Here is a 27,017-nt window from a genome sequence, read left to right on the forward strand (position 1 = left end):
CGAGACTTCATCGGGCAAAGTGGGAGAGCGGCATTCGGGACGTTCTCAGCTGACACAGTGGAGATTGCCGCAGACATCTAAGAGGCATAGCATGGCAGGCCGGGGACGGCGGCAGAGAGGGGAGAAAGTTTATCAATGCCAGTGATCCCAGCAACGCGTACTCCACCCGAAGGGAGGCAGCGCGCAGCTGTTGTCATCGGCCTCTGAGCTTAGCAGCCGCCAGCATGGAAGAGAGCAGGGGAGAGGCCAGGGCTTCGTTGACGCTGAAGGGGGACTGACTGCTGATACAGCTGGAGTTGGCATCCCCCAGCAGGAAAACCGAAGCATTTTCGGCCTGAGTCGCACCATGGAGAAATCCGATTTGGTTTGCAGTTGACAGAGTTTTCTTGTCCATGCACTGAGCAGATCTACCGGTAATTTCAAACTGGACTTAAATGGGCCTTATTTGACTATTAAATTTTATTTATTTTGGTTTCGTTCTCACCCATTATGGTTTAATTTTGATCTAATGCCATTTCTTAAAGAGTTTTATATAAATCTTTATTTTGATCTTATTTTTTTTTCCTTTTTACAGCATATAACCGTTGGTTCTAACTGTCCACCAGTTTCTCCCACACTAGGCATTCTACTTATCTTTCTGCAGTAGGGTTTATTACTTTAATACTGTTTTTTTTTTCTCATCTTCATTCTTTCCATTTGATTTTATTTATCTATTTATTTTATTTATGTGTTATTCTACTACTTTTATCGTATATATTTCCTACCGCTGGCCCCAACATAATCAGCAGGCAGCCATCCAGCAACCACCACAATTAAAGGTACCGCTGGTTGATGGGGGAGGGGAGCTGGGACGGAATTTATAGGTGCCTGGGATGGAATTTAAAGGTGCTGGGGGGCTGGGACAGCATTTAAAGGTGCCAGGTATATATTAGTGTACAATTTGGTTCAGAATGTTTTTTTTTCTTATTTTCCTCTTCTAAATCTAGGGTGCGTCTTATGGTCAGGTGCGTCTTATGGAGCGAAAAATACGGTAGATAGCTAGGTGGCTGGTGGATGTGAGGATCGCTTCATCACTTGCCTGCTTGCTGGTGCAAAGGTGGCAAATTCATGCACCACCTAGATAAGATTTTAGACAGTGCTGGGGGAGGAGTCTGCTGTCTTGGTAAATGTGGGTACCAATAATAATAATTATAACTATTTTTATATACTGCAATACCACAAACAGTTCAGAGCGGTTTACAGAGGAAGAGACTGTATACAGACAGCGATATTACAAAAAATTTTCAAAATTACATTAACATGGTAAGATTAATCAATTTTTCCTGGAAGTGTTTTAGAAGTACATCATGGTAGAAATGGAGTCAGAGAAATTTGTCAAAGAGATAAGTTTTGATTGACTTCCTAAAAGTTTGGTAAGAAAGAGCGTTTGAGATAAAGTTGGTTAAACATTTATTCCATTTGCCTGCTTGGAATGATAATGTTCTATCGAGGAATCTCTTGTAGATGCAGCCCTTCAAGGATGGGAAAGCGAACAAGTAGGCACTACGTGTACAAGTTGTGCCTGGAAAGTCAAAATGTTGAGATATATAAACTGGGGATGAACCTTTTATGGTTTTGAAGCAAAGGCAAGCAAACTTAAAAATAACCCTTGCTTCCATGGGCAGCCAGTGTAGTTTTTTGTAATATGGGCTTACATGATCTGATTTCTTGAGACCGTAGATGAGATGAGACGGACTGCAGCGTTCTGAACGATTCTCAGTCGTTTGATGGTTTTCTTAAAAGATCTTAAGTATATAATATTGCAATAGAATAAGATACTTAAGATCAAAGATTGAACCAGCAGTCGAAAGAAGAAATCAAAACAGTGTTTAATGGTATGAAGTTTCCATAAAGTGAAAAAACAATTTTTAACCTGAGAGTTAGTGTGATCTTTGAAAGTCAAGCTTCGGTCCAAGATGACACCCAAGATTTTGATGGTAGAATTAATTAGGTGGTCTGACCCATTTAATCTCAAAGAGGTATTTGTGATCTTGTTATTAGGACTTGCCAAAAAGAATTTAGTTTAGTCCGAATTCAGTTTTAATTTAAATTGTGTAGTCCATTGTTCTAACTTAGTAAGGACAGATGAGATGTATTGTTCTGTCTCTTAAGTCAGTGAGGTTATGGGAATAATAATTGTAATGTCATCCGCGTATATATATGATTTCAGTTTTAAATTGGATAACATATTTCCCAATAGTGCCATATAGACATTGAAAAGTGAAGAGGAGAGTGAGGAGCCCTGTGGAACTCCGCAGGGATTACACCAAGCCTGAGAAAAAGTTCCTTTGCTGTAAACCTGGTAAATACGTTTTTTTAAGAAACCTGTAAACTAATTTAGTACCTGTCTGGAAATGCCAATGGAATCAAGGCATCTGAGCAAAATGTCATGATCAACAAGGTCAAAGGCACTGCTCAGGTCAAACTGCAGTACCAGCATGCTTTTTCCCATGGAAAACAGATGGAAAAGATGATCAGTCATGGAAGCTAAAATTGTTTCGGTACTATGATTTGTACGAAAACCAGACTGAGAGTCATGAAGGTTGTTGAACTTCTCTAAATATTTCATGAGATCGATGTTAACCAGTCCTTCCTTTGGTTTAAGAAAAAAATAGTATGTTGGCAATAGGTCTGTAGTTGGCAGTCAAGGAGACAGACTCCTTAGAATTTTTAATAATTGGAGTCACAAGGATATGACCAAGTTCCGCCGGAAATTTGCCAGTACACATGCATGGGTTTCTTCCAGCCAGTCTTTGACCAGTTGTGCTTTATTCCTGACCAAACGAATGTTCAGATATGCTCCAGAAAGATTACGATGTTCTAAAGGAGTCAAAGGCTCTGAGCATCGTAAGTTCTTTAGGAATCGTTGTCTTTTGTGCATTGGTCTTGAGGAATGGCAGGAGGAGTTAACCACAGAGATTGGAAAAGGACCTGTTTCCATGTAATCATGAGAGGGGCGAGAAGGTTTTTCAGACTTGGTGATTCTGTCCCATGTAAAGTGGGTTGGAATTGATTCAAATGCTAAAGCTCTCGAACCCCAACTTCTCATACCTAGCAAGTAGAGAATGAAAAAGGCTAAAAATATTCCTGTAAGATCGGCCATGTTAGCCCGAACAGATGACTGCATGTTGGAGCTGAAGTCATTTAAAGGGCTGAAGAGGTGGCTCTGAAGCAGAAAGGGACTGGGCTTCCCACTGAAGAAAATTCAATTTGGGGGCTGCTCTTTTTCTAGGTGCAGTGAGGGGGGTGACCGGTCTCCCTTTCTCTCACTGTGCTTGGTGCGCAAGCTGTGTGCTGAGCTGTGCGATACTCTGAAATAGAGAATGACACGGTGGCGGGTTACCCGCGGCTAGCCGCATTTAGCCGCGGGTAGCCCGCCAAAACGGGGAAGAAAAAATAGTGGCCTCTGCAGGACGGGGACAAGGCCATTCACCGCCCCGTGGAGCGGTGAATGGACTTGTCCCCGCAGTGAGGCAATCAAGGATCGTGCGGTCCCCGCCATCTCCCTCCCTCCTCCTTACCGCCGGTTGAATTTCTGCCGGTCTGCGCGAAAAAAAAAAGCCTCCTTCCTTTTCTCTAGTAGTTGCAGCATGAGCAGGGGAAAAGGAAGGAGGCTTTTTTATTATTTTTTTTTTTGAGCGGCAGGGAAGCAGCAGGCTGGCTTTGGCTAGGGAGGGAGAAAGGTAGGCAGGCAGGATTCGGGGGTGGGGGTGGGGGTGGGACAAAGTGTAGAAGGCAGTGAGAGGGACATAGGAAGGAGGCACTAGGGGCACTAAAGACATGGGAAGAAGGCACTGGGGGCACTAAAGACAGGAAGGGGCACTAAGGACATGGGAAGGAGGCACTGGGGGCATTAAAGACAGGAAGGGGCACTAAGGACATGGGAAGGAGGCACTGGGGCACTAAAGACATGGGGAGGAGGCACTGGGGGCACTAAAGACAGGAAGGGGCACTAAGGACATGGGAAGGAGGCACTGGGGGCACTAAAGACATGGGAAGGAGGCACCGGGGGCACTAAGGACATAGGAAGGAAAGAGGGAGGGAATAGAAAGGGACAATTCTTGGGCCTGAGTGCAGAAAGAAAGAAATGAAAGAAAGGATACACAGACAGAAGGAAACGCAACCAGAGACTCATGAAATCAATCACCAGGCAGCAAAGGTAGGAAAAATGATTTTATTTTCAATTTAGTGATCAAAATGTGTCAGTTTTGAGAAGTTATATCTGCTTTCTATATTTTGCACTATATTTGTCTATTTTTCTATAGTTACTGAGGTGACCGAGCTTGCGGAGATGGGGTGGAAACAGGGTTTTAAAATTTTAGTCCTAGTAGTTTGCCGGTCCACAAAATAATTCTTTTATTTCTGCCGGTTCACGGGTGTAAAAAGGTTGAAAAACACTGATGTAGAGTATGCCGGCTTTCTTTTTCGCCCAGCCGCACGCTCGAGTTGATCAGTCTTCTCCTCTCTTACAACTTCCTGTTTCCGGTTGCATCAGAGGAGAATATTGAACAAATGAGCACCCGCACGTGCGGCTGGGCGAAAAAGAAAGCCGGCATACTCTACATCTAAGGTGAGATGGAGGGAGGGAGATGGCAGAACACTGCAATCAGTTGGGTGTCTGCTGTTTTTGTATCACTGCCTGCCTGCGCTCACTTTCCAGATCCACCTGCATTTTTAGTGTGCACAATTGACCTGATTTGAGCTATAGGTGAACATGGGGGACACGTCATTGCAAGGGAGGACAAGTCAATTGATTTATTTTATGTTCTGTTTTTACTACAGGGCAGAGGCACTGAAACAGATTCTCAGTGCAGTAGTAGTAGTAGTGGTGGCAGGATTCTCTTCTGTCTTCATGGTGTTTCGCAGTACTGAGGCTTATATGGATGCTGCAGGGACGGTGACGGGGCGGTGAATGGGATGGCAGTGGCGGTGACGGGGCGGTGAAAGGGATGGCGGTGACGGTGACGGGGCGGTGAAGGGAACGGCGGTGATGGGGCGGTGCAGAGGTTGGTGGGCCGGGGACGGTGCAGTGACAGGGACAGATTTTTTCCCCGTGTCATTCTCTACTCTGAAACAAGGCCCTTTAAAGGGCTGAAGAGAAGATGGCTGGCTCGAAGGAGAAGGGGCAAGGCTTCCCGCCGAAGAAATTCAAAAAGCTGTTCTAGATGCAGTGAGGGGGATGGCTGGTCTCCCTTCCCCTCACTGTGCTTGGAAATGCAGTCAGCAGCTGAAACAAGGCCCTTTAAAGGGCTGAAGAGAAGATGGTTGGCTCGAAGACGAAGGGGGCGGGACTTCCCACCGAAAAAATTCAAAAAGCTGTTCTAGGTGCAGTGAAATGTGGTAGGGATGTTCTGGAAGCCAAATTTAGGCTCTTAGGTAGGAAGTTAAAATCCAGAACCTCCAGGTAGCATTTTCAGAAGTGCTTCCTGTTCCATGCGCAGCACCCAAGAAACAGGCAGAGTTCCAGAGTCTCAATGTATGGATGAGGCAATGGTGAAGGAAGGAGGGTTTAGATTTGTTTGGAACTGTAGAAGGGAGAATCTATTCCACAAAGATAGGTTCTACCGTAACCAGGGTGGAACCCGGCTGCTGGCATCAACATTTAAAAAGAAGATAGAGTAGGTTTTAAATTAGAAACTGGGGGAAGGCCAACAGTCGCTCAAAGGAGCATGGTTCAGAGCAAGGTAATTTTAAAAGATATCATCATAAAATGGAGAGCATCCCGATAAAGAAATTGCAATACAGGCCATGGTAGACCAGGTTCCCTTAAATACAGAGCAGGCTGATTTTAAAGATTGCTCAGCAGTTGGCATGGATGATTTATAAATTATAAATAGATATGATAAACATTGTTTGAAATGTCTGTATGCAAATGCAAGAAGCCTAAGAAACAAAATGGGAGAGTTAGAATATATTGCACTAAATGACAAGATAGATAAAATAGGCATCTCTGAGAGCTGGTGGAAGGAAGATATAAGTCCTGACTTGGAAATCAAATCCAAGTCCTCTTCATGCCATAGGGCTAGCCCCTTTATTTTTTCACTATTTTGTTTTAATCTTTTCACTCTTTATTTTTTAATTTTTAAAAAGTCTGTCTTATAATGTTACTGTTTGAGATTTATGTGCATGGCTGTCTCTTGCTAATAAAGTTTATAAAGCTAGTTTATAAAGCTGCAATAGGATATTCAGTTACTGAACATCAACAACAGCTGTGTACTCCTTGGGGCTCAGGTGGTGAGGTTCTTTCACTAAGATTAGGCAAAATCACAGAAAACAGTTTGTTGGTTTCAAAGCAGTTTGAAGAAATCTAGATGCATATGACTCTATAGTCTGTGAAATCAGAATTGAGAAGATTGCTCGTTTTGCAACTTTAATATTTACAGTATGAGTTAAAGAATTGTATTTCACAGTTAAACCTGGAATGTAGTAGGCAGGCTGCTAGGATCGCTACAGCTGACCGGTGATCCTCTGCTTTGTAGGAAGCCGGAGGACGCTAGAAAAAAGGGGGAAAGCATGCAGGCCTTCGGGGTTTGGGGGGGGTCCTGGTGTAGAAGTACACTGAGGGAGGAAGGAGGGGTCCAAAGAGACATGTATATGCTGGACTGATGGTGGGGGGAGAAGGGTAAGAAATGATGGGTCTAAAAACAGAGCAGAGGGAGAGAAATGGTGGATAATGGGATGGAGGGAGGGAAGGAACAGAAAGTTAGAGAAGTTTGATACAAGGGAAGGTGTGGAGGGGGGATAGAGATACTGGATAGGAGGGTAGTTGGGAAGAGAAAGGAAGAGATGGTGGATCCTGGGGTGGTGGGGAAGGAGGGAGAGATGCTGGATGAAAGGGTAGTTGAGAAAAGGAGATATGGTGGATGTGGGGATGGTGGGGTCCATCGCTGCAGCTGCAGGGATGGAGATGAAAAAAAGTAAAGATGCCAGACCTCTAGGGGAGGGAAGGGAAACGGAAGGGGAGGACAGAGATGGAAGATGAATGGTTAGCATGGAGAAAGAAGGAAATGACAAATGGGCAGGAGACCCTGGTAAGCAAGTTATCAGAAGACAACCAGAGCCTGGGACCAACATGATTTGAATAATGACCAGACAACAAAAGATAGATAAATGATTTTATTTTCTGTTTTGTGATCACGATATGTTAGATTTGAAATGTGCATCCTGCCAGAGCTGGTGTTAAGACAGCAAGCGTGAACTAGGACCTAAAAGAGAGAGGAAAAGTCTTTTTATTTATTTTGCTTACATCACAGAGCCGACGTGGGGTTGGAAAGGTTGTAACCCTATACTTCTACTAAGGTAAGGGGTCCTTTTATTAAGGTGTGCATTTAGCGTGTGCTAATCTTTAGCGCGCATTAAATTGGTTAGTGTACTTTAATAAAAGGACCCCCTAAATATCTTAATAAAAAATTCAGCCTGCGACTTAACCTATGTTTTAGATTTTGGCCCCTTATGTAATTGAATTTGACAAACCTGACTTAGGGTATAAGAACATAAGAATTTGCCGCTGCTGGGTCAGACCAGTGGTCCATCGTGCCCAGCAGTCCGCTCCCGCGGTGGCCCCCAGGTCAAAGACCAGTGCCCTGCGATAAGCCTACCTGCTTACGTACTGGTTCAATAGGAACCCATCCAACTTTGTCTTAAATCCCTGGAGGGTATTTTCCCCTATAACCGCCTCCGGAAGAGCGTTCCAGTTTTCCACCACTCTCTGAGTGAAGAAGAACTTCCTTACATTTGTCTATCCCCTTTTAACTTTAGAGAGTGCCCTCTCGTTCTCCCTACCTTGGAGAGGGTGAACAACCTGTCTTTATCCACTAAGTCTATTCCCTTCAGTATAAGTGGTATATAAAAATTTAAATAAATACATTTTGCCTGGACTGGCATAAGAGGGCATGTTTTAACATTTCTAGAAAAACACAGGCAAGATCTGTGTAGACAATATGGATCATTAATGGCAAATTTGCATGCTGCCTGAGTTTTAAATCTTCGTATTTATTAATTATAAAATGAAGTTATCCAAATATTGTTTTTAACCAAGTAGGTTTTTTCCCCTCAATCTTTTATACTTTCAGCTTATGTGGAACAAGGGCTGAGATCTAGCACTGTAAGCATTCATATACAAGTCTTGGAGATTTTTTAAAATGTTTTTATGTTCCATGCTTCCACCAGTATGCCTAATCTGATCATTGTAGCAATGATTCTGGACTGGGGGACTCCTTCTAGAACCCTTCAATTATGCACCCCAAATCTGGCCACTAGATGGCACTCAAGTAATATAGAATAAAGTCCATAGGTCAAGTTATGATTTTGCTAAACTAGACTTTATCAAACTGTAAGGGCCAACTCTAGCACCTAGCAGATTAAGCATCTGCTTAGAGAGGTGTGGCACTGGTAGGAGCACTAGAAGATGAGATATCCATGGATTGAAACAAAAAAAGACAGATTTCCCAAGTTCCTGTCCCCTCTAAAAGAGGAAATTTGTAGTGGATGGGAACAGGATACACAGGTCTTGAGTGTGCACATCTGCTCAGAGGCCCTCTACTGACCCTGTCTTAATGCTGCTGCAGGCCTGGTTAGATGTAGTATACCAGCAGCAGTGATGACTGATGAAAGGAGGGAACAAGGCAAGGAGGCATAAAGGGACGATACTGTACATGGGAAGGAAGGGGGAATTATGGACTATAGAGGGAGATGAGGAAGGTAAGGAGAGATGCCAGTCACAAGCAGGGAGTGAGCAAGAGAGAGAAGAAAAGAGTGCTTGAAGAAGCAGAGAAATATGGGAAATGGAAAGCTTTAGGTGAATGCAGTAAAAAAATAAAATAATGAAGAACATTGGAGACCAAGTGATGAGAAGAAGGGGTGAAATCTGAGTGTATAAATAAATGGAAGGAAGCTGAAAGGGAAAGACTAATATCAGAAATGAATGTAGGGGAGGAATTAAAGACAGGAGGATAGAAAAGAAATGGCAAATGGACAAGAGACTGGACCAGAGTTATGAGAAAGCAGACAAAGGGAAGCAGAAAATCAAAGATTAGAAGTAAATGATTAGAAAAGTAAAATGGCTACAGAACAGAGATTTAAAAAAGAACTTTATTTTTAGTGTAGTGATTAGAAATGTCAGTTTTTGTCATTTACATCTACTGTCTACATTTTGCACCATCTCTCATGAGATTCCATGTCATTATAAATCTAGTAACTTGTACTTTACTGTGTAGCATTAGGCAAATTATCTAAAAGACCTCAAAGCAATTGTAAACTTTGGTATATATTTCTGCAGGGTTTTTCTTACCTCCCAACATGTTTCATGTGAAACTTGGCATTTTTGTTTATTTTAAATTTTAGCAGCATTAGAAAATCAGTTTGGGTCTCTTCTGTCACTTGAATTCTTTGATTTTGTTATGTGGTGGCAAATATTACATTACTGCTTTATTAGACAAATCATAACAAAACCACTTTGTCTTTTAAAGATTTATTACCATAATAGCAGTCTTTGAGGAACAATCATTTTGTATTTTGCTTAACTCATTTAATCAATCCTGTACTATTAATGTAGTAGCATAGTGAATGATGGCAATTAAAGACCAGCATTGTCCATCTAGTCAGCCCTATAAGGTGGCTAGAGTTGTAAATGCTGTTCTGTTGAGGTTTTACCCTTCATGCCTTTGTTTGGGTCGAACCTGCCACCCCATGCAGTCCACATTCCTTTGTTATAGGAATCCTTTTATTAAAGGGTGTTATGAAGTTAATGTGTGAATTAGTGCATGGTAACTGTTACTGCTGAGGCATGACGGTGCATTATAATTTGTTATTAATTACTTGTTTGTGTTGGGGATGGGAATAGGCAGGTCCTGGGTGGAGAATAGGCATGGGCTGCATACTACAATTAGTGCACTAAATGGAACTTAGGGCCTGATTCTGGAAATGGCGCCTGCCATGGTAGGTGCCCGCAAAAATGGGTGCCTACCGTGTGTCGATCACCGGTAGGCGCCGTGTCCAGAACTGCATCTGTTTTTTTTTTTTTTGTACATTTGCCTTAAATGTAGGCCAGTGTTCTACAAGTCTACATTTTAAGGCATCTGACTCACACCTGTGGAAGTGCCTAGGCACACCTACGGACACCTAAGCCACGCCTACTCTGGCCTTAGGTGTTTCTAGGTATGCGTAGGCATTGTTTGCCACATTGATTTAAAAAAACAAAATGCTTGTCCCGATTGGTCCATTAGATCAGAGATTTTGCTCCTTTTTATTGATAAGAGTTTTGGGGGTTGTGTAGGGCACTCTTTCTCAAGTTAGTCCTGGAGTACCCCTTTGCCAGTCAGGTTTTCAGGATATCCACAATGAATATGCATGAAAAAGATTTGCATACAATGGAGGCAATGTATGCAAATCAATCTCATGCATATTCATTGTGGATATCCTGAAAACCTGACCGGCAAGGAGAGTGGAGGTACTCCAGGACTGATTTGAGAAACACTGGTGTAGGGTATGGGCAGATAAGGGAATTGTGAAATTAGTGGATGTGCTCAAGGATTAGTATCCCCAATGCAGTTGGAGAAGGGTGGTGGTTTTATTTCTTTTTTTCAGTCCTTTCAGTTTGGTATTTTGTATGTTATGAACCCTATAGGATAGGACCTATGTGGGTACCTCCCAGAAATGTTTTGGGAATGGGAATAAGGGTAGATGGTCTAAAATATATATAGTTCTGGGGCAACTGGAGTAGAAAACTAATCCTCAACACGTAGAGGCTTGGAATGTATGGTTGAGATCTCCTTTAGAGGAGGGGGATTGGAAGGCCATTTTTGACTGTTGAGCCCAATATTTGATAGTAATGTCATTTAGGCAGATGTCATACAAGACCATGTACAGTGCTTTTATTACTCCACACATAATAGCATATAATCGTGGGAGAGGGGTGATGGGTCAAAGGGATTCTTTTTCATCTCTAATGGGATTGCATTAAAGTTCAACAATTTTGGAAGTCAGAACAGTGCCATATTGAATGCTTCATGGGGGGAATCATTCCTTTTGACTTGATAATTTTCAGTTTGGGGTACTCAAAAGGGGAGGTGGAGGAGAATGGGTAAGAGTGGAAGGAAGAGAGTGACGTAACAACAATTAGTGGGGCTGCTGATGCTAGTTTCAAGGGTGGTGGCAAAGAATTGGAAGGGGACGGAAGATCCCGCCATAAAAAAAAAATTTCCTGATCTTACTCCTAATTCAATCCCTCTGCAACCTCAGTTCATGTCCTCTAGTTCTACCACTTCCCAGTCTCTGGCAAAGACGTGTTTATATATTAATAGTTTTAAAATGTTTGAATATCTGTATATCAGACTTATGATATGGACTATGGATTATTTATGAGAGAATTTATTTTGAAGTGACCCGAGATTGAGGATGAACCTTAAATGGAAATAAAAAGACATGCACATGTTCTGTTTAAAACTGGCTTTCTATTTTGGACTCATTTACCTTCTGGTTTGTTTTGTGTTGTGGTTAGAGAAAATGAAGTTCTCAAAGTCCAGCTAAAGAAGTACGTTGGGGCTGTCCAGATGTTGAAAAGAGAGGGACAAACAAATGATGGTAAGGTGAAAGATTTGTTATTTAGTGAATATTAATACATTAATATAATCAAATGTTCTGTTTTTATACTACTGGATATAGGGCTTGATTTATTAACTTTCATTTTTCATAGAATAGGAGAAGACACTGTACGAGGGGGGTGCTGAAAAGTTCTCAGCCCAAGAAGAGAATGACTTGGATATGGTTCAATCAACGATCTGCAACAATGTCAAAACAGAGAATTTTGTTTCTGCAAATTGGCACTTAACAAAATAAGTTAACACTCTTTTCAGCTACAGTGGCAAAATAATGCTCAGAATTTAGGAAGTTGGTTGGTTGGGCTGAGAACTTTTCATCAAAGGTCTGTGAATCAGGCCTATAGTGCTCCAACAATTTTGTGCAGTTGACATGTCTATAGACATAATTGGCTTCATTTTTATTGGGTTTTATATGTTTAGCAGCTGCTACCAAACATATGTGTGTGTATGTTTATTCTAAACACTATTATTTGTGTATTGACAGCATGCATTAATGTTTAGGATAAAGGCATATACATGTACTGTATATGTACGCATGTATGTGCATAATTGCAAAAATCCTACCTATCTTGCATCATGTGTATTTTACAGGTAGAGGCGTTATGTGGACGGAACTCACTCTTAAGTGCATACCTTATAGAATACCCTAAGTTATGTTTGTATCACTTGCTGGCCTTAGGCCCAGATTCACTAAAGGTAGAGATTCAATCGCTGTTGGCCGATTACTGGCCGATTTTGAAATGGCGATTGATTCACTATCTTTTTTGCATGGAGGTACAAATCATTTACATGCAAACTCCCCGACTCAATTGCTCAGTGAGCGATTGAGTCAGGGCAGCACTGACAGTAGTGACAGGAGAAGCGGCCTCCTGTCTTCTGTCAGCGGCTTTTTTCAATTTTAAAAAATGGGCCAGATATTTTGTGTGTATTACATACGTAAAATATCTGGCCAATTAAATACCTCCCCCACAAACACAAACGTGGCCCTGCTGCCCCCTCCCTGAAGAAAAAGGCAGGAGGGATGCCGACTCTCTCCTGCCATCGGCGCCCCCCCCAAAATATGGCAGGAGAGATGTCGACTCTCTCCTGCCAACGGGCCCGGCTCCTCCCCCCCAAAAAAATAAACCCAACAAAACTTCTCCAATGCTGCCCATCCCATCCCCGCCAACTCCCTCCTGCCATCGTAACCCTCCCCTCCCCATACCTTTAAAAAGTTGGGGGCAGGAGGGGTTCTCGGTCCCTCCTGCTCCAGGCCTCCTCCGATGGCAAATGTGGGCCGCCTCGGTGCATCATGTGATGCATGGGGAGGGGCCTAAGGCCTTGATTGGCTCAGATGCCTCTGGTTCCTCCCTTGGGAGGGTCCTGAGACACCTGAGCCAATCAAGGACCTCCTTAGGAAGGAAGTTCTGATTGGCCATTGCTTTTTAGCAACATTCAAACAGAGATACTCGTTCAGCGATCTATTTCGGACTACACAGGCTATTGTTTAGTTCCATTTGTGGTTTTATTTGATACCATTGCAACTTAGGGACCCCTGATGAAGGCATGAGAACTGAAACACAGACTGTGTCAGGTTCCCTGGTTTGTAAAAAGGTGGCAATATTAACCGCTATAAATATTTGTTTTAATAAACTTAGCCTGCATCGTCTGCAGTTTTTCTTGTTTTATTCTGTCTGTTCTTCACTGCAGATTAGTTGGATTGCATTTTTGCTTTTTGTGAGATTTCTTGATAAAACATGGCTCAAAAACAATGCAGATTCTCTATGATATTGCATTCAAGCTACGAGTGATTGCGTATGCTAAAGAACACGGAAACAGGGCAGCAGAGAGGAAATTTGGATCACCACCAACTGAAAAGATGATAAGAACTTGGAGAAGACAGGAAGAGGACCTACAAAAAGCTATGCGTAGTAAACACAATCCGCGACTTGGAATTGCAAAATGGCCAGAACTAGAAGAAGAATTAAAAACTTGGATATTAGACTACAGAAGCTCGGGATTTTCAGTTTCCACAAAAATGACTATTCAACAAGCAAGACTGATAGCTAGTAACAGAGGCATCGTTGATTTTACAGAACCCACGTATGTGGACTAAAACAAAAATAGCATAAAAGATGCCAACAGAATATGAAGACAAGATTATCGAGTTTCATAAATTTGTCATTAATGCAAGAAAAAGAGAAAATTTTGAACTTTCACAAATAGGAAACATAGATGAGGTCCCACTGATGTTCAATGTACCCTCAAACAAAACAGTAGATTCCAAAGGTGCAAAAAGTGTTATTGTTAAAACTTGTGGACATGAGAACGCATTACACAGTCTTGCTGTGCCGATGGAACAAAATTGCCGCCTCTTTTGATTTTCAAAAGGAAAACTTTGCCCAAGGAAAAATTGCCTAAAGGTGTGTTTGTGCACATTCATCCTAAGGCTGGATGGATGAAGGAGGGATGAAGTTGTGGATAGACAATGTGTGGTCTAGGGTGGGTGTTCTGATGGACTGTTAGTATGCCTTGCTAGTATGGGATCAGTTTTGGAGTCACAGAACTAAGAACATGAGAACATAAGCAGTGCATCTGCTGGGTCAGACCAGAGGTCCATCATGCCCAGCAGTCCGCTCACGCGGCGGCCCATCAGGTCCAGACCTGTTACGAAACCCTCTATCTATATCCTTCTTTCCCTTTTCCTTCAGAAAGTTGTCCAGTCCCTTCTTGAACTCCAATACCGTACTCTGTCCTATCACACTCTCTGGAAGCACATTCTAGGTGTCCACCACCCGATGGGTGAAGAAGAACTTCCTAGCATTGGTTCTGAATCTGTCCCCTCTCAATTTTTCCGAATGCCCTCTCGTTCTTGTAGTTTTCGAAAGTTTGAAGAATCTGTCCCATTCCACTTTCTCTATGCCCTTCATGATCTTATAAGTCTCAATCATATCCCCTCTAAGTCTCCGCTTCTCCAGGGAAAAGAGCCCCAGTTTCTCCAGTCTTTCAGCGTATGAAAGGTTTTCCAAACCTTTTATCAAACGTGTCGCTCTCTTCTGAACCCTCTCGAGTATCGCCATATCCTTCTTTAGGTATGGCGACAAATATTGGATGCAGTACTCCAGATGCGGGCGCACCATCGCCCGATACAACGGCAGGATAACTTCTTTCGTTCTGGTTGTAATACCCTTCTTGATTATACCTAGCATTCTATTCGCTTTCTTAGCGGCCACTGCGCACTGTGCCGATGGCTTCATTGTCTTGTCCACTAATACCCCCAAGTCCCTTTCTTGGGAACTCTCACTCAATAACAGCCCTCCCATTGTGTAACTTTACCTTGGCTTTCTGTTTCCCATGTGCAAGACCTTACATTCTCTACATTGAACTTCATCTGCCATCTCGTCGCCCACTCCCCTAGTTTGTTCAGGTCCCTTTGTAAATCTTTGCATTCCTCTTTAGTCCTAGCCCCATTAAATAGTTTGGTGTCGTCTGTAATTCCAGGTGACCTAATGAGCCAGCTTCAGTCTTTAGATGTCTGTATTAATAAACCATTTAAAGGATTCATGAAGGAGAAATGGAACAGTTGGATGCAGTCTACGGATTTTGAAGGGACACCATCAGGAAGAAGGAAGATGCCTAGCATTTTGCAGATTTGTGAATGGGTCAAAAACTTCATGGAATGCTGTGAAACATGAGACAGTTGTAAAGTCGTTTCAGAAATGTGGAATTAGTAACTCACTTGATGGCACAGAGGATGATTTGTTATTCGAAGACTCAGTTTCTGAAGAAGAGGCTTGAAATGATTATTCATTTAGCTTTGGAGATGAATTTCTGGGTTTTGAGGATGAAGATTAAAAGGTACCTAACTACAGTGTTCCCTAGTTACAGTTTTTAGAGACATAAATAACTATAAAATTAGTACAGTAAATCATTATGGAAATTCATGAAAAAATGTAGAAAACTATATATTTTTCCCTTAAAAATGTGTATAAGAAAGGGGGTGCGTCTTATACGCTGTTGCGCCCTATATGCTGGCAAATACGGTAAATGTCCTTTTCTCTTGCATTTCAGGATAGCCTCTATATCAGCAGATTCTGTTCTAAAATGCCAAGTGAAACTTCAGGCAACCTGACCAAATCTCTTAATTCTGAATTCTATATCCTTTCTAAAATGAGGCTATAGCTACCAGCAGGAAGCACTATTCAGCTTAGCTGCCTCTCTGTATTGTGGCTCTGAATATATGCATTAGTTTAAATGCCATATGTGGTGTTTAAAAAAAAAAAAAAAATAATTGTTGCTGCCATGTCAGAATATTGGTCTGAATATTTTTTTTGTTGATTAGTTAAGCTATTTAAACCTGCTTTTGTTATGAATGATAAAATTTAACATTAAAAAATGAGCTTTAACTGTATGGAAAAACATCTTGGTTTTCAGCCAATGTTCTGAAAGTTTGAGATCACTATTTCTGTCTACGTTTGAGCACAGATTCCTAATAACTTGCTTCCAGGACGTCTGGGGGACTTTTCAGATTTTCAAGTAGGCAAATCATGGATGCATGCATGTAAGCATTCTGGAAAATCCGCTTCTGTAGTTCTGAATGGAAGCTCTTGCTAAATATTGTGCACATTTTAACTGAATTTTATAGAAGCAAAGCATGACTGATTTTATGAATTGTGCATCAAGAGTTATTTAAACTGTAAAATCTAAAGTGTACATTGCAGTTAAATGGCCTGTTAAGTTCGCATGACAGCTGTTGATAAACATTGTACAATTACGGTGCCATTCAGCATACCAGCTTTTTATAGTTTTCAATAGCGCTCAAGCCACGGAAACAGCCAACATATACATCTGGCCCCAGCGAACTTATTTTTCACTTCACCCTTCTGTAAACGCTTAGGGCTCCTTTTACTAAGCTGCGCTAGCGTTTTTAGCGCCCGCTAACCCCGTGCTACACAAAAAAATACCAACACCAGCTATAGGGAGGCGTTGGCGTGTAGCGCGCAGGGCAATGTAGCGTGCGTTAAGCGCTCGCTAAAACCACTAGCGCAGCTTAGTAAAAGGAGTCCTTATTTGATATAGAAAAAAATGCAGCATCATTCTCCCCAGCTGTATTAGTTTTATGTATCTGGGATTACTTTAGAAAAAGGTTGTATTAATATCCCCTCCCACGATGCTGCCTTCCATGTATGAAACAGCCTAAAGCTAAATCTTAAAGCATAGAAAATAATAAATATCCTAAATAGTAACTTGTTCTCTTCACTTGATAATATGGCTTATGTACTGTTTGCATTAGTTACAATTGCATAGATCAATGTACAGTAGAATCCAGGTTAACCGGTAGTCAAGAAACCAGCACTCTTACCCAACCGGCAAAAAAAAAAAAAAAGGTCCTCCCTCCAGCCCCTGAAGCAGCAGTGGCAACGGTCCTGAGCCACGAACTTCCCCCCACTCCAGCTCCAAAGAAGCAGCAGCAGTCTTGAGCTGTGAACTCCCCCCTCCCCTCCAGCCCTCCCTCCAACCCTGAAGCAAGCCATAAAGCAATGGCAGCGATCCTGAGCCACAACCCTCCCTCCCTCCCTCCATCTCCAAAGCAAGCCCCGAAGCAGCAGCACTGATCCTGAGTCACAACCCCCCCTCCCCCCCAGTTCTCCCTCTAGCCCCAAAGCAAGCCCTGAAGTAACAGCAACGGTCCTGAGTCACAAACCCCCTCCCTCTAGCCCCAAAGCAGCGACAGCGGTCCTGAGCTGCAAAACTCCCTTCCATTGCTCTGTCCCTCTCTCCCTTACCCGAAGCCGATCAGGGATAGGGCTAGGGAGTAGGACTTGTATACAGCATTTTTGTAGTTTTTGTACAACCACACTCAAAGTGGTTTACATCCAGGTACTCAAGCATTTTTCCTGTCTATCCTGGCAGGCTCACAATCTGTCTAATGTACCTGGGGCAGTGGAGGTTTAAGTGACTTGCCCAGGGTCAAAATGAGCAGCACAGGGTGCTAACCCACAACCTCAGGGTGCTGAGGCTGTAGCTTTAACCACGGCACCATGCTCTCCTCAGTCAGCAGAGACGGTGCTGTAAACAGTCTACTCATGGCTAGCCCCGGCAGGGCCTTTCCTCTGCCGCGTCACTTCTGACTTAGCATAGGAAAGGCCCTGCCGGGGATGGCCATAAATAGTCTGCTTACAGCGCTATCTCTACTGACCGACTGTCGTTGCTGCTGTGGTAAGTGAAGAGGTTCCAGGAGGTCAGACCCACGTGGAGGGATGCAGGGCAGACCGGGTAGGGGGAGGGGGGGGAGATGGACCAAAAATATATGTGTGGGGAGGGTCCAGTAGAGTGCAGAGGAAGGGAGATGGAGGGATGCTGGACCCATAAGTGGGGGGAGAATGCCTTAATGTCTTCCTCGTCTCATTTTCTTATTCTGTTTCTCCCTCATTTCATTGCTGTTTGACTTTTGTTTTGGTGTAGGATGCTTAATATCACTCCCATACCTACTCCAACCTCCCATTATATTCTTCTCTGCTTTCTACTTCCTCCTGACTTGACCTGCCTTGCCCCCTACTAATTTCTACTGGATTCTACATGAGTTCTTTGAAAGAACACAATTCCAACTTATAGTACAATCCCTAATACTAGGTATATTGGACTACTGCAACATCCTCTTCCTTCCCTGCCCTGCAACTACGATTAGACAACTCCAAACAATCCAAAATACAGCTTTGAGACTCATCTACTCATTGAGAAAACATGACCACATCACTGAAGCCTTCATCAACTCACATTGGCTTCCAATCCAAGAAAGAATCCAATTCAAATTCTACTGCATATTATTTAAAACCCTACACGGAGACAGCCCATCATACCTGAACAATCGCCTCATCCAAGCACCCACTACCAGACACAGAAAAACGCACTCCCCATTCATACCCCCCCCAATCAAGGAAGTAAAAAGAACAAAACTACACGACGGCCTCCTAGCCACTCAAGCCGCAAGGCTGGACAACCAGATCTCCAACCTTCTGATGACCACCCCAGACTATAGGACGTTCAGAAAAGAAATAAAAACCACACTTTTCAAGAAATTCCTGAAGCAGCAATAACATCACGACCTCTTAGTAACTCTAAAACTGACATCTGATCTACCCATTACTGCACTAATAATAACAAAAGAACCTCCACTATGACCACCTATTCATTCTTTTACAAACCACCTCACCCTCAACAACCCGTTAAATGTTTATAAGATCTACAACTTACCTCTCTAGCTAATCATTGTAACTCTGTTTTTTATTTAAATTAACCTTTTGTAATCCGCCTTGAACCGCAAGGTAATGGCGGAATAGAAATCCCTAATGTAATGTAATGTAATGTAATTCTCTCTCACTCTACCTTGGTCAGTGTCCCTTTCCTGCAGGCTAGGCACACCCATCCCTCATAACTTCCTAAGAATATTCATTGTACATTTTAAAAATTTTATCCCTGTCCTTCCTGGCATCGATCATATTTCTACTCCCCCTTCCCAGAGTTCCAGACACCATTCATATCTATTGTAGAACTCACAGACTGAAAACCAAATCCAGAAAGACCCTATGACAGTGTATTGCAAACTGTGTGCCGCAGTGAGATTCTGGGTATTCTGCGAGATGCTGACGAGAAGGAGAGGTGTCGCCACTGGCTGACTGTTTACAGGACATGCCTCTTAAAGCGGGAGGCACTTCTCCTTCTCGCCGACGCCTTTCCTCACCTCTCCTCCTCCAACACCTCCCCCCCCCACTGGCATAGTAATAACAGGCTCAGGGCCCCATTTGGAGGATCTCCGCACGTGCGTGGATGTTGAAGTAATGACATCACACATGCCTGTGATGTCATCGTGTCGATGTCCTCTCATTTCCAGAAGCCCTCCAGCCGTGGTCCTAAGTTTAGTGTGCCGCAGCTTCAAAAATTTGCCCAATGAGCTGCTCCACCACTGAATGCACAAACCTTGAAAGCTCAGCAATTACTTGCTTCCTGATCTCAGAATGAAAATCCCCAAAATCACCTACTGAGAAGGAAATCAATGAATCTAGAGGTGTGCATTCATATCATTCCGCCTTGTGCCAGCCCACCTGCTAAAGCTCTAGTGCAAGGGTAGGGAACTCCGGTCCTTGAGAGCCGTATTCCAGTCGGGTTTTCAGGATTTCCCCAATGAATATGCATTGAAAGCAGGGCATGCAAATAGATCTCATGCATATTCATTGGGGAATCCTGAAAACCCGACTGGAATACGGCTCTCGAGGACCGGAGTTCCCTACCCCTGCTCTAGTGGTTGCAATTTAAGTGCTTGCTCAGTGGGGAGCTGAATTAACACTGACTCTAGGGCAGGGGTAGGCAATTCCGGTCCTTGAGAGCCGGAGCCAGGTCAAGTTTTCAGGATAGCCACAATGAATATGTATGAGATGGATTTGCATGCACTGCCTCCTTGAGATGCAAATCTATCTCACGCATATTTATTGTGGATATCCTGAAAACCTGACCTGGCTCCGGCTCTCGAGGACCGGAATTGCCTACCCCTGCTCTAGGGCCTTCTGCAAAAAAGAAACTTAGCACCTCATTTGCTGGTAACACCTTTGGCACAATGCCCCCTCATTTAATAGTGTTCTTTTCTCTTTTTTTAAATTTCCTATTAATTTTTGGAATTCTTTTCATTCTCTAAGGCAGTGTATCGCAAACTGTGTGCCTTCAGAGATTTCAGGTGTGTCACGGCACACAGGGGAGGAGGAGAGACCCCTCACGAGGAGAGGCACATCCTGTAAGCAATCAGCCGGCACCAGTGCCTCTCCTTCTCTCTGGCCATCTTCCCTGCTGGCACCCCCTACTAGTGTCTCGGGGCCCTTCTGAAAGACCTTCACACATGTGTGGACGTCGACGTGATGACCGTCACGCCTGCACGTGACATCATCATGGTGACACCTCTGCACTTCCGGGTGCCTTGAGCTGTGGCCACTACCTTTAGTGTGTTGCAGCTTGAGAAAGTTGTAGGACTCTGCTCTATGGTCTGTAAACTATTAATCTCAGTGTATGACGGTGGTAAACCTACAATAAACAAAAAGTGTTTCTGATTTTCAAACTCCAGAATATTCATATTTAATGCTTACATGCCATATTTTGTGAATTTTCATCTCTTTTTAGACAGTTATTGTAACAGACAGACAGACTTTGATCCCCTATATGTAATTATTTACATTCTGGTTTTGGAATAGGAACATTAATACAATAATCTGTTCTCAGATGGACTGACTAATGTGTGTTACACAGCAATCAATATTTTTTCTAGTTTATAACTATATAACAAAAGTAATCTCAATCCCCTTCATCCATAAAAAAAAAATTCACCAAAGCTCAGAATGAAAAAATTCAAAATGTGGCTCGATGGAATTTATATTGTATCTAAAGTAATTACAAAAGCAATGAAGAACTGTATATCTATATAAAGAATATTAGTTTTATTTTTTTTTTTTAAGTTAGTAAATTATCTTTGCTTGAGGGAAACAATGACTTTCTAAAAAAAAAAAAAAAAAGTCAGATACTGTAACCAGACTGACTTAGGCAAAAGGAAACCTCTGTTGAATTCTACTAAGTTACCATCCTTGTTCATAAGCTTGTTTGTAGTATCCAATATCAAGGTGGTTCATGCTCAGAATCTGAAGAGAATGTTAAGGAAACACTAGGATCCAAATAAGGTGCCTTCTCCCTGGACAGGGATCTTACAGCCACACAAGAAGGTGACGTCCCCGTGACGGAGCCGACCCGGCAGTCTAAAAGCTGCAAAGCTAAAGAGCTTTGCGCATGTGCCAGCCCTCCCGCCCTAAAGTATCCCACCTGGCCCCTATATAAGCACACCCCCAACCGGCAAACCCAGTTTTAAAAGTTTCCGCGATCTCTCCGACTCGGTAGTCTTAACGGTGTCAACCCGTTTTCCTTATCGCTTCAACTTTTATTTCAACATTTCTCTTCTACACGATTTTAAATTAGCAGCGCTCTAGTTTGGCATGCCTGAAAGAGCCAAACCTGGTTTCAAACGCTGCTCCACGTGCGACTTGATCCGTTGCCTGGGTCCCCTCCACCGGATGTCTTCCCGCGCTCACTGCGCTAAATTAAACAAGCGCTCGCTCAATATTCGAGCGCTTAAACTGAAAGAATTTGTGCTCCCTAACGCGGCCTCCGCTCTCTCCTCCGCCTGTTAGCAAGGAGCATCGGAGCCGCAGGGACAGCCTCACAAGGTGCCGAAGCTGGTGCTTCGCAAACGCGCCTCCGCTCTCTCCTCCGCCTGTTAGCAAGGAGCATCGGAGCCACAGGGACAGCCTCACAAGGTGCCGAAGCTGGTGATTCGCAAACCAGCTCAGGCACCAGCGTCTCCTGCGTGTGGCATGTCGGTGCCGATGACGTCACACGCGGGGACGCTACCTATTGGCTCCCTGGCTCCTCCACTGCCTATTGGCTCAGTGACTGCTCCCACTGGCCAATCCCTGCCGGATCGCTCACTCTCGGTCCCGCCCTCGGCACCGACTGACTCCAGCCGTCGGCACCGTGCTCCTTCTAGTACAGAGCCTGCAGCCCAGCGTTCTGCCTCCCCAGACTGGCATCTGCACTCTGCTTCAGCCAGCCCACCCAGGAATCTGAAGAGGAAATCTAAACATCTTCTTTCCTCTAGTTCTTCCTCCTCCTCCTCGGGCTCTCCTCCTACACTGTCTGCTGCTGCTGCTCCAACCCAGGATCCTCCCCAGCTCTCTCATCTGATGCAGCCTGCACTTTTTCAACTTTTCCAGCAGTTCCAGCTCTTTCAGCAACAACAACTGCTTTCTGCATCTCCTCCGCTCCTCTCCGCTCAGCCTATTGAACAGGGCACTCGGTTTACATCCTCACCTCATCTGGTCCAGCATGATGCCCATTTCTCTGACTCTGTCTCCACTACCTCTTCTATGGCGGCGGAGCTGGAATCCTACTATGCTTCCTCCTCGCGCTCTCCCTCGCCTGATCTGCAGACGGATCCCCTGCTCTTCTCTGGCTTATGAAGACACTCCATCTGAGCGGGATAGGGCATCACCCCCGGAAGACACCTCCTACCCACGCTTCATATCCAAGATGGCGTCTTCTTTACAGTTGACCACCACGGCCCAGCCGGACCCCCGGGAACAGAGACTTTAGGTCCTTAAGTATCTTCATATTCCAAACGAAGTAGTATCTTTGCCCCTTCTTACTACATAATTGGCACCACTTTTCTAAGCGACCACCAGTAATGGCACCATTTAGAGAATTTATCCCTAAGTCTAGAATAGTGTCTAAATGCAAAATTAGTGCCAATTAATGCCAATAAACTCCAATATTGGTTGTTAGTGCTAGAGAATAACACGGGGACACGGGCAAAAAGGGCGAACAGAATGCTAGGAGCGATAAAGAAGGGGATCACGAACAGATCGGAGAAGGTTATCATGGCGCTGTACCGGGCCATGGTGCACCCTCACCTGGAGTACTGCGTCCAGCACTGGTCGCCGTACATGAAGAAGGAAACGGTACTACTAGAAAGGGTCCAGAGAAAAGCGACTAAGATGATTAAGGGGCTGGAGGAGTTGCCGTACAACGAGAGATTGGAGAAACTGGGCCTCTTCTCCCTCGAGCAGAGGAGATTGACAGGGGACATGATAGAAACATTCAAGGTACTGAAGGGAATAGACTTAGTAGATAGGTGGTTCACCCTCTCCAAGGTAGGGAGAACGAGAAGGCACTCTCTAAAGTTAAAAGGGGATAGATTCCGTACAAACGTAAGGAAGTTCTTCTTCACCCAGAGAGTGGTGGGAAACTGGAACGCTCTTCCGGAGGCTGTTATAGGGGAAAACACCCTCCAGGGATTCAAGACAAAGTTAGACAAGTTCCTGATGAACAAGAGCGTACACTGGTAGGGCTAATCTCAGAGCGCTGGTCTTTGATCAGAGGGCCGCCGCGTGAGCGGACTGCTGGGCACGATGGACCACTGGTCTGACCCAGCAGCGGCAATTCTTATGTTCTTATGTCTTCATCCCCGCCTTGTGCCCTTGAGCTCTGTCCACATCCATGTTGCAGATGGTAGGAGTCTAATCGGGAGGCAAGACTCTTGTTGCCACATCAAAGGCAGACAAGATGCAAATGATGTCATTTAACAAGTAGTTAATTTAAATCCAAAAGCAGCTTCTGCAGGTTTTTTTTTTTTTTTTTTAATTAATCATTGAATTCAATTGCCAATTGTCTAAGATGTGTTAAGTTTTCACATAATGACACAGGGAGAAAGTTTGTCCCTGTCCCTGCCTTACGGTTAACTACAGGATCCCATCCCTGTGTCATTTTCTAGTGCTGATTAGTGTAACTGGCACTATTCTATAACCTCTGCATGCAATTTTGTATGCTATGCACAAAATATCCAAAATAATTTTCATGTGTCCCCCAATCTCTGTCCATGGATGCATTTAATAAGATATCTACTTTCATGTCTAATTTTCAGTATTTGCATGTATCAAAAGATCATGCCCAATTTACCTCATCACAGGTATACTAGGAAACTACAAAGAGAAGATATATGTATAAGAAATTTTTCACAGTAACTATTGTCGAGAATTCTGTGCAAGCCGAACTTCTCCCAAGAGAGGACTTTTTAACTGTAGAGATCACCAGGCATGAAAGCACTTTATTTAAACTTCCATTCACAAAGTTAATTTACAGCCACAACAGAAAAACTGAAGATATGAAGAAGAAATGTTGTGACTTCGACAATGCATAAAGAAGAAACAGGCTGAAAGGTATTACTGATTTCTATGTACAGAGAAGATGTATTTTTTAAAAATATATGAAAATTCCAAAGCTCTTCTACAAATATAATCTGGATATTAGCATAAAACTCATGATGAGGGAATTATTTTCAAGATAGCTTAGGCATAGTAGAATAACCAATGTGGAAGCTATTCTCAGAAATAAACTCATTTATCCAATTCTTCAATAGAAGTCAATATGCAATGAGGGTCAGATTCTATAAACAGTGCCTTAATCGCAGATGCCTAGCGATGCCTAACTAAGGCCCTCTTTTACTAAGTGGTGGTAGAGACGAAGTTCCTGAATTGGACTTTATTTAAAAAAAATATATCTTTAAAAAATCAACATAGCAATCCACATAAAGACCTTAAGGATTTAGTCTGCTAGGTACGTTGGACCCAACACGGTCCATGTTTAAAGTAGAGTTTTCCTCAGGGGTTCCCACTAGTCCAAGGATGAAAGATAATGTGGAAAGACTAAACAATCCAAAAGTACAGATGTGTAGAAGCTCCACATACGACGTGCTTCAAAAACCAAATCGATAATAGGAACCCCTGAGGAAGATTCTACTGTCGAAACACGAACCATGTTGGGTCCAACGTTCCCAGCGGACTAAGTCCTTAAGGTTTTTATGTGGATTGCTATGTTGATTTTTAAAATAAAGTCCAATTCAGGAACATCGTTTCTCCACAGTGGTGTTTTTTTTTTTTGTTTCTCTTGGACTTTTTCTCTGTGGATTGTCCAGGGTCAATTTCTTTGCTCTTGGTAGAGGTTTCTACTGCAGCTAGAGCACTAAATGCTCAGATACTGCTCTGACACACTTAGGAATTCTTTGAGCGTCAAACCAGCATCAGAGTGTCAGCTCTGTGATCCCTGCAGCCACACAAACAACCCAGGGTCCTTGTTTCTGATCTGAAAAGCTAAGGGAGGAAAAATTTCACACAAACATATAAGCATTATTGTAAAAAATTCACAAAGGCTTTCTGGAGACAGGATCTGGTCAGTTTAAAGGCAACTGAATTATCAGGCTTATCTCCAAGATTCTATGCAAGCCTTGTGCCTTTTTAATTAGAATTCAGATCAAAATTGCACAAGCAGTTATCAATCAACATACCATCTGACACAATATGACACCTGATACAATACATCATTAATTCTCAATGACAATAATCAGGCTATTTTCATATCAACAAAAACCCATCACCATACAGGATAAAACCAAAATAGAGGCACCAGAATTTAGATATGATCAGATGTGATGACATTGTGTAAAAGCCATCACTAGTACATTACATATAGTGTACAGTACTCTGCATCTAAAGGCCATGTCCTTTCTTAGTTCTCTGTATCTAAATTTGTAAAGGACTCTGATCCTAATTTTAATTCTCTATCTCTTTATGCACTGCTTAATAACTAATAACCTCTGTCCTCTTTAGCCTCAAGGTTTCTGCAAATGTCCAAACAGTGTATTTCTAAACAAATAGTTCTAATAGGGACTATCGAGGCTGTTATTTTCTTATCAGAGCACAGAGGAATGAAACTATAAACTTATGATTCTACAGCAAATTTCTATTCTAACATTTATAGTGAAGCAAAACCCTGCTCTCACAAATCTTTCATAGTATATATATTTTCTGAGGGGGGAGTCCCGCTTCACTTAGGGCTCCTTTTACTAAGGTGCGCTAGCGGTTTCAGCGCACATGCTAGACGCTAACGCCTCCATAGAGCTTGCGTTAGTATTTTACATTTAGCAGGTTTGCGCGCACTAATCTTCAGCCCGCGCTAAAAATGCTAGCACACCTTAGTAAAAGGAGCCCTAAGTCTCTGTTGGGGCCATCAGGAGCATTAAGCGCTCTTTACCATAGTAGAAACCTCTACCGTGGCTTAATCAAAGGGGGGGGGGTAAATTTTGCATACAACCCAAATTGATTTAACAACCTTGACCATGCCATTGATCTTTAATAAAAAAAATAAATTAAAAGTTTTGTGGAATTCTGCATAGCTCCTAGCAACACCTAGGTCAGGGGTGCCCAAATGGTTGATCGCGATCGACCAGTAGATTGCAAAGGCAACGTGAGTCGATTGAGTTACCTTTGCAATCTTTTTCTCCCTGATGCTTCCCCAAGCCAGGCCTGCTGTGTTAAAGCGCTGGACTCGCAAAACTTCACCTCCGGCATCAATTCTGACGTCGGAGAGGAAGTTCTGAGCCAACCAATAGCTGCCTGGCTGGCCTGGAACTTCCTCCCCAACATTAGAATTGACGCCGGAGGTGAAGTTTTGTGAGTCCGGCGCTTGTATGCGCCAGGCCTGGCTCGGGGAAGCAGTACGGAGAAATTGTGTTGGTGGCTTGGGGGTGGGGGTAGGGAAAGAATCGGGAAGTGGAGAAATCAGCACGATGGCTTGAGGGGGGGCAGGGGGAGAGAGAAAGAAAGGCAGAAATAAAAAGGGGGGGGAGGGCCAGGAGGAGAGAGAAAGAAAGGCAGAAAGAAATAAATATTGACTTTACAGAAGAAGGCAGTGCAACCAGAGACTCATGAAATCACCAGACAAAAAGGTAGGAAAAATTATTTTATTTTCAGTTTAGTGATC

The 27,017-nt window shown here is 43.2% G+C and overlaps 1 protein-coding gene across 3 annotated transcripts in view; it reads left to right on the forward strand.

Moving 5' to 3' along the window:
* Positions 1-27,017, forward strand: part of SNX29 (sorting nexin 29) — a 407,218-nt gene that overhangs the window by 111,026 nt on the left and 269,175 nt on the right. For all 3 annotated transcript variants that reach the window (XR_004536445.1, XM_033914223.1, XM_033914221.1), the window contains exon 14: positions 11,537-11,619. Coding sequence is in view for 2 of the 3 variants with exons in the window: in XM_033914223.1 (XP_033770114.1) it covers positions 11,537-11,619 (83 nt within the window). In the remaining variant the exon portion in view is untranslated. The remainder of the gene's footprint in view (positions 1-11,536; positions 11,620-27,017) is intronic.

Source organism: Geotrypetes seraphini, chromosome 11 (genome assembly GCF_902459505.1).
Source record: "Geotrypetes seraphini chromosome 11, aGeoSer1.1, whole genome shotgun sequence".
Lineage (NCBI taxonomy): Eukaryota > Metazoa > Chordata > Amphibia > Gymnophiona > Dermophiidae > Geotrypetes > Geotrypetes seraphini.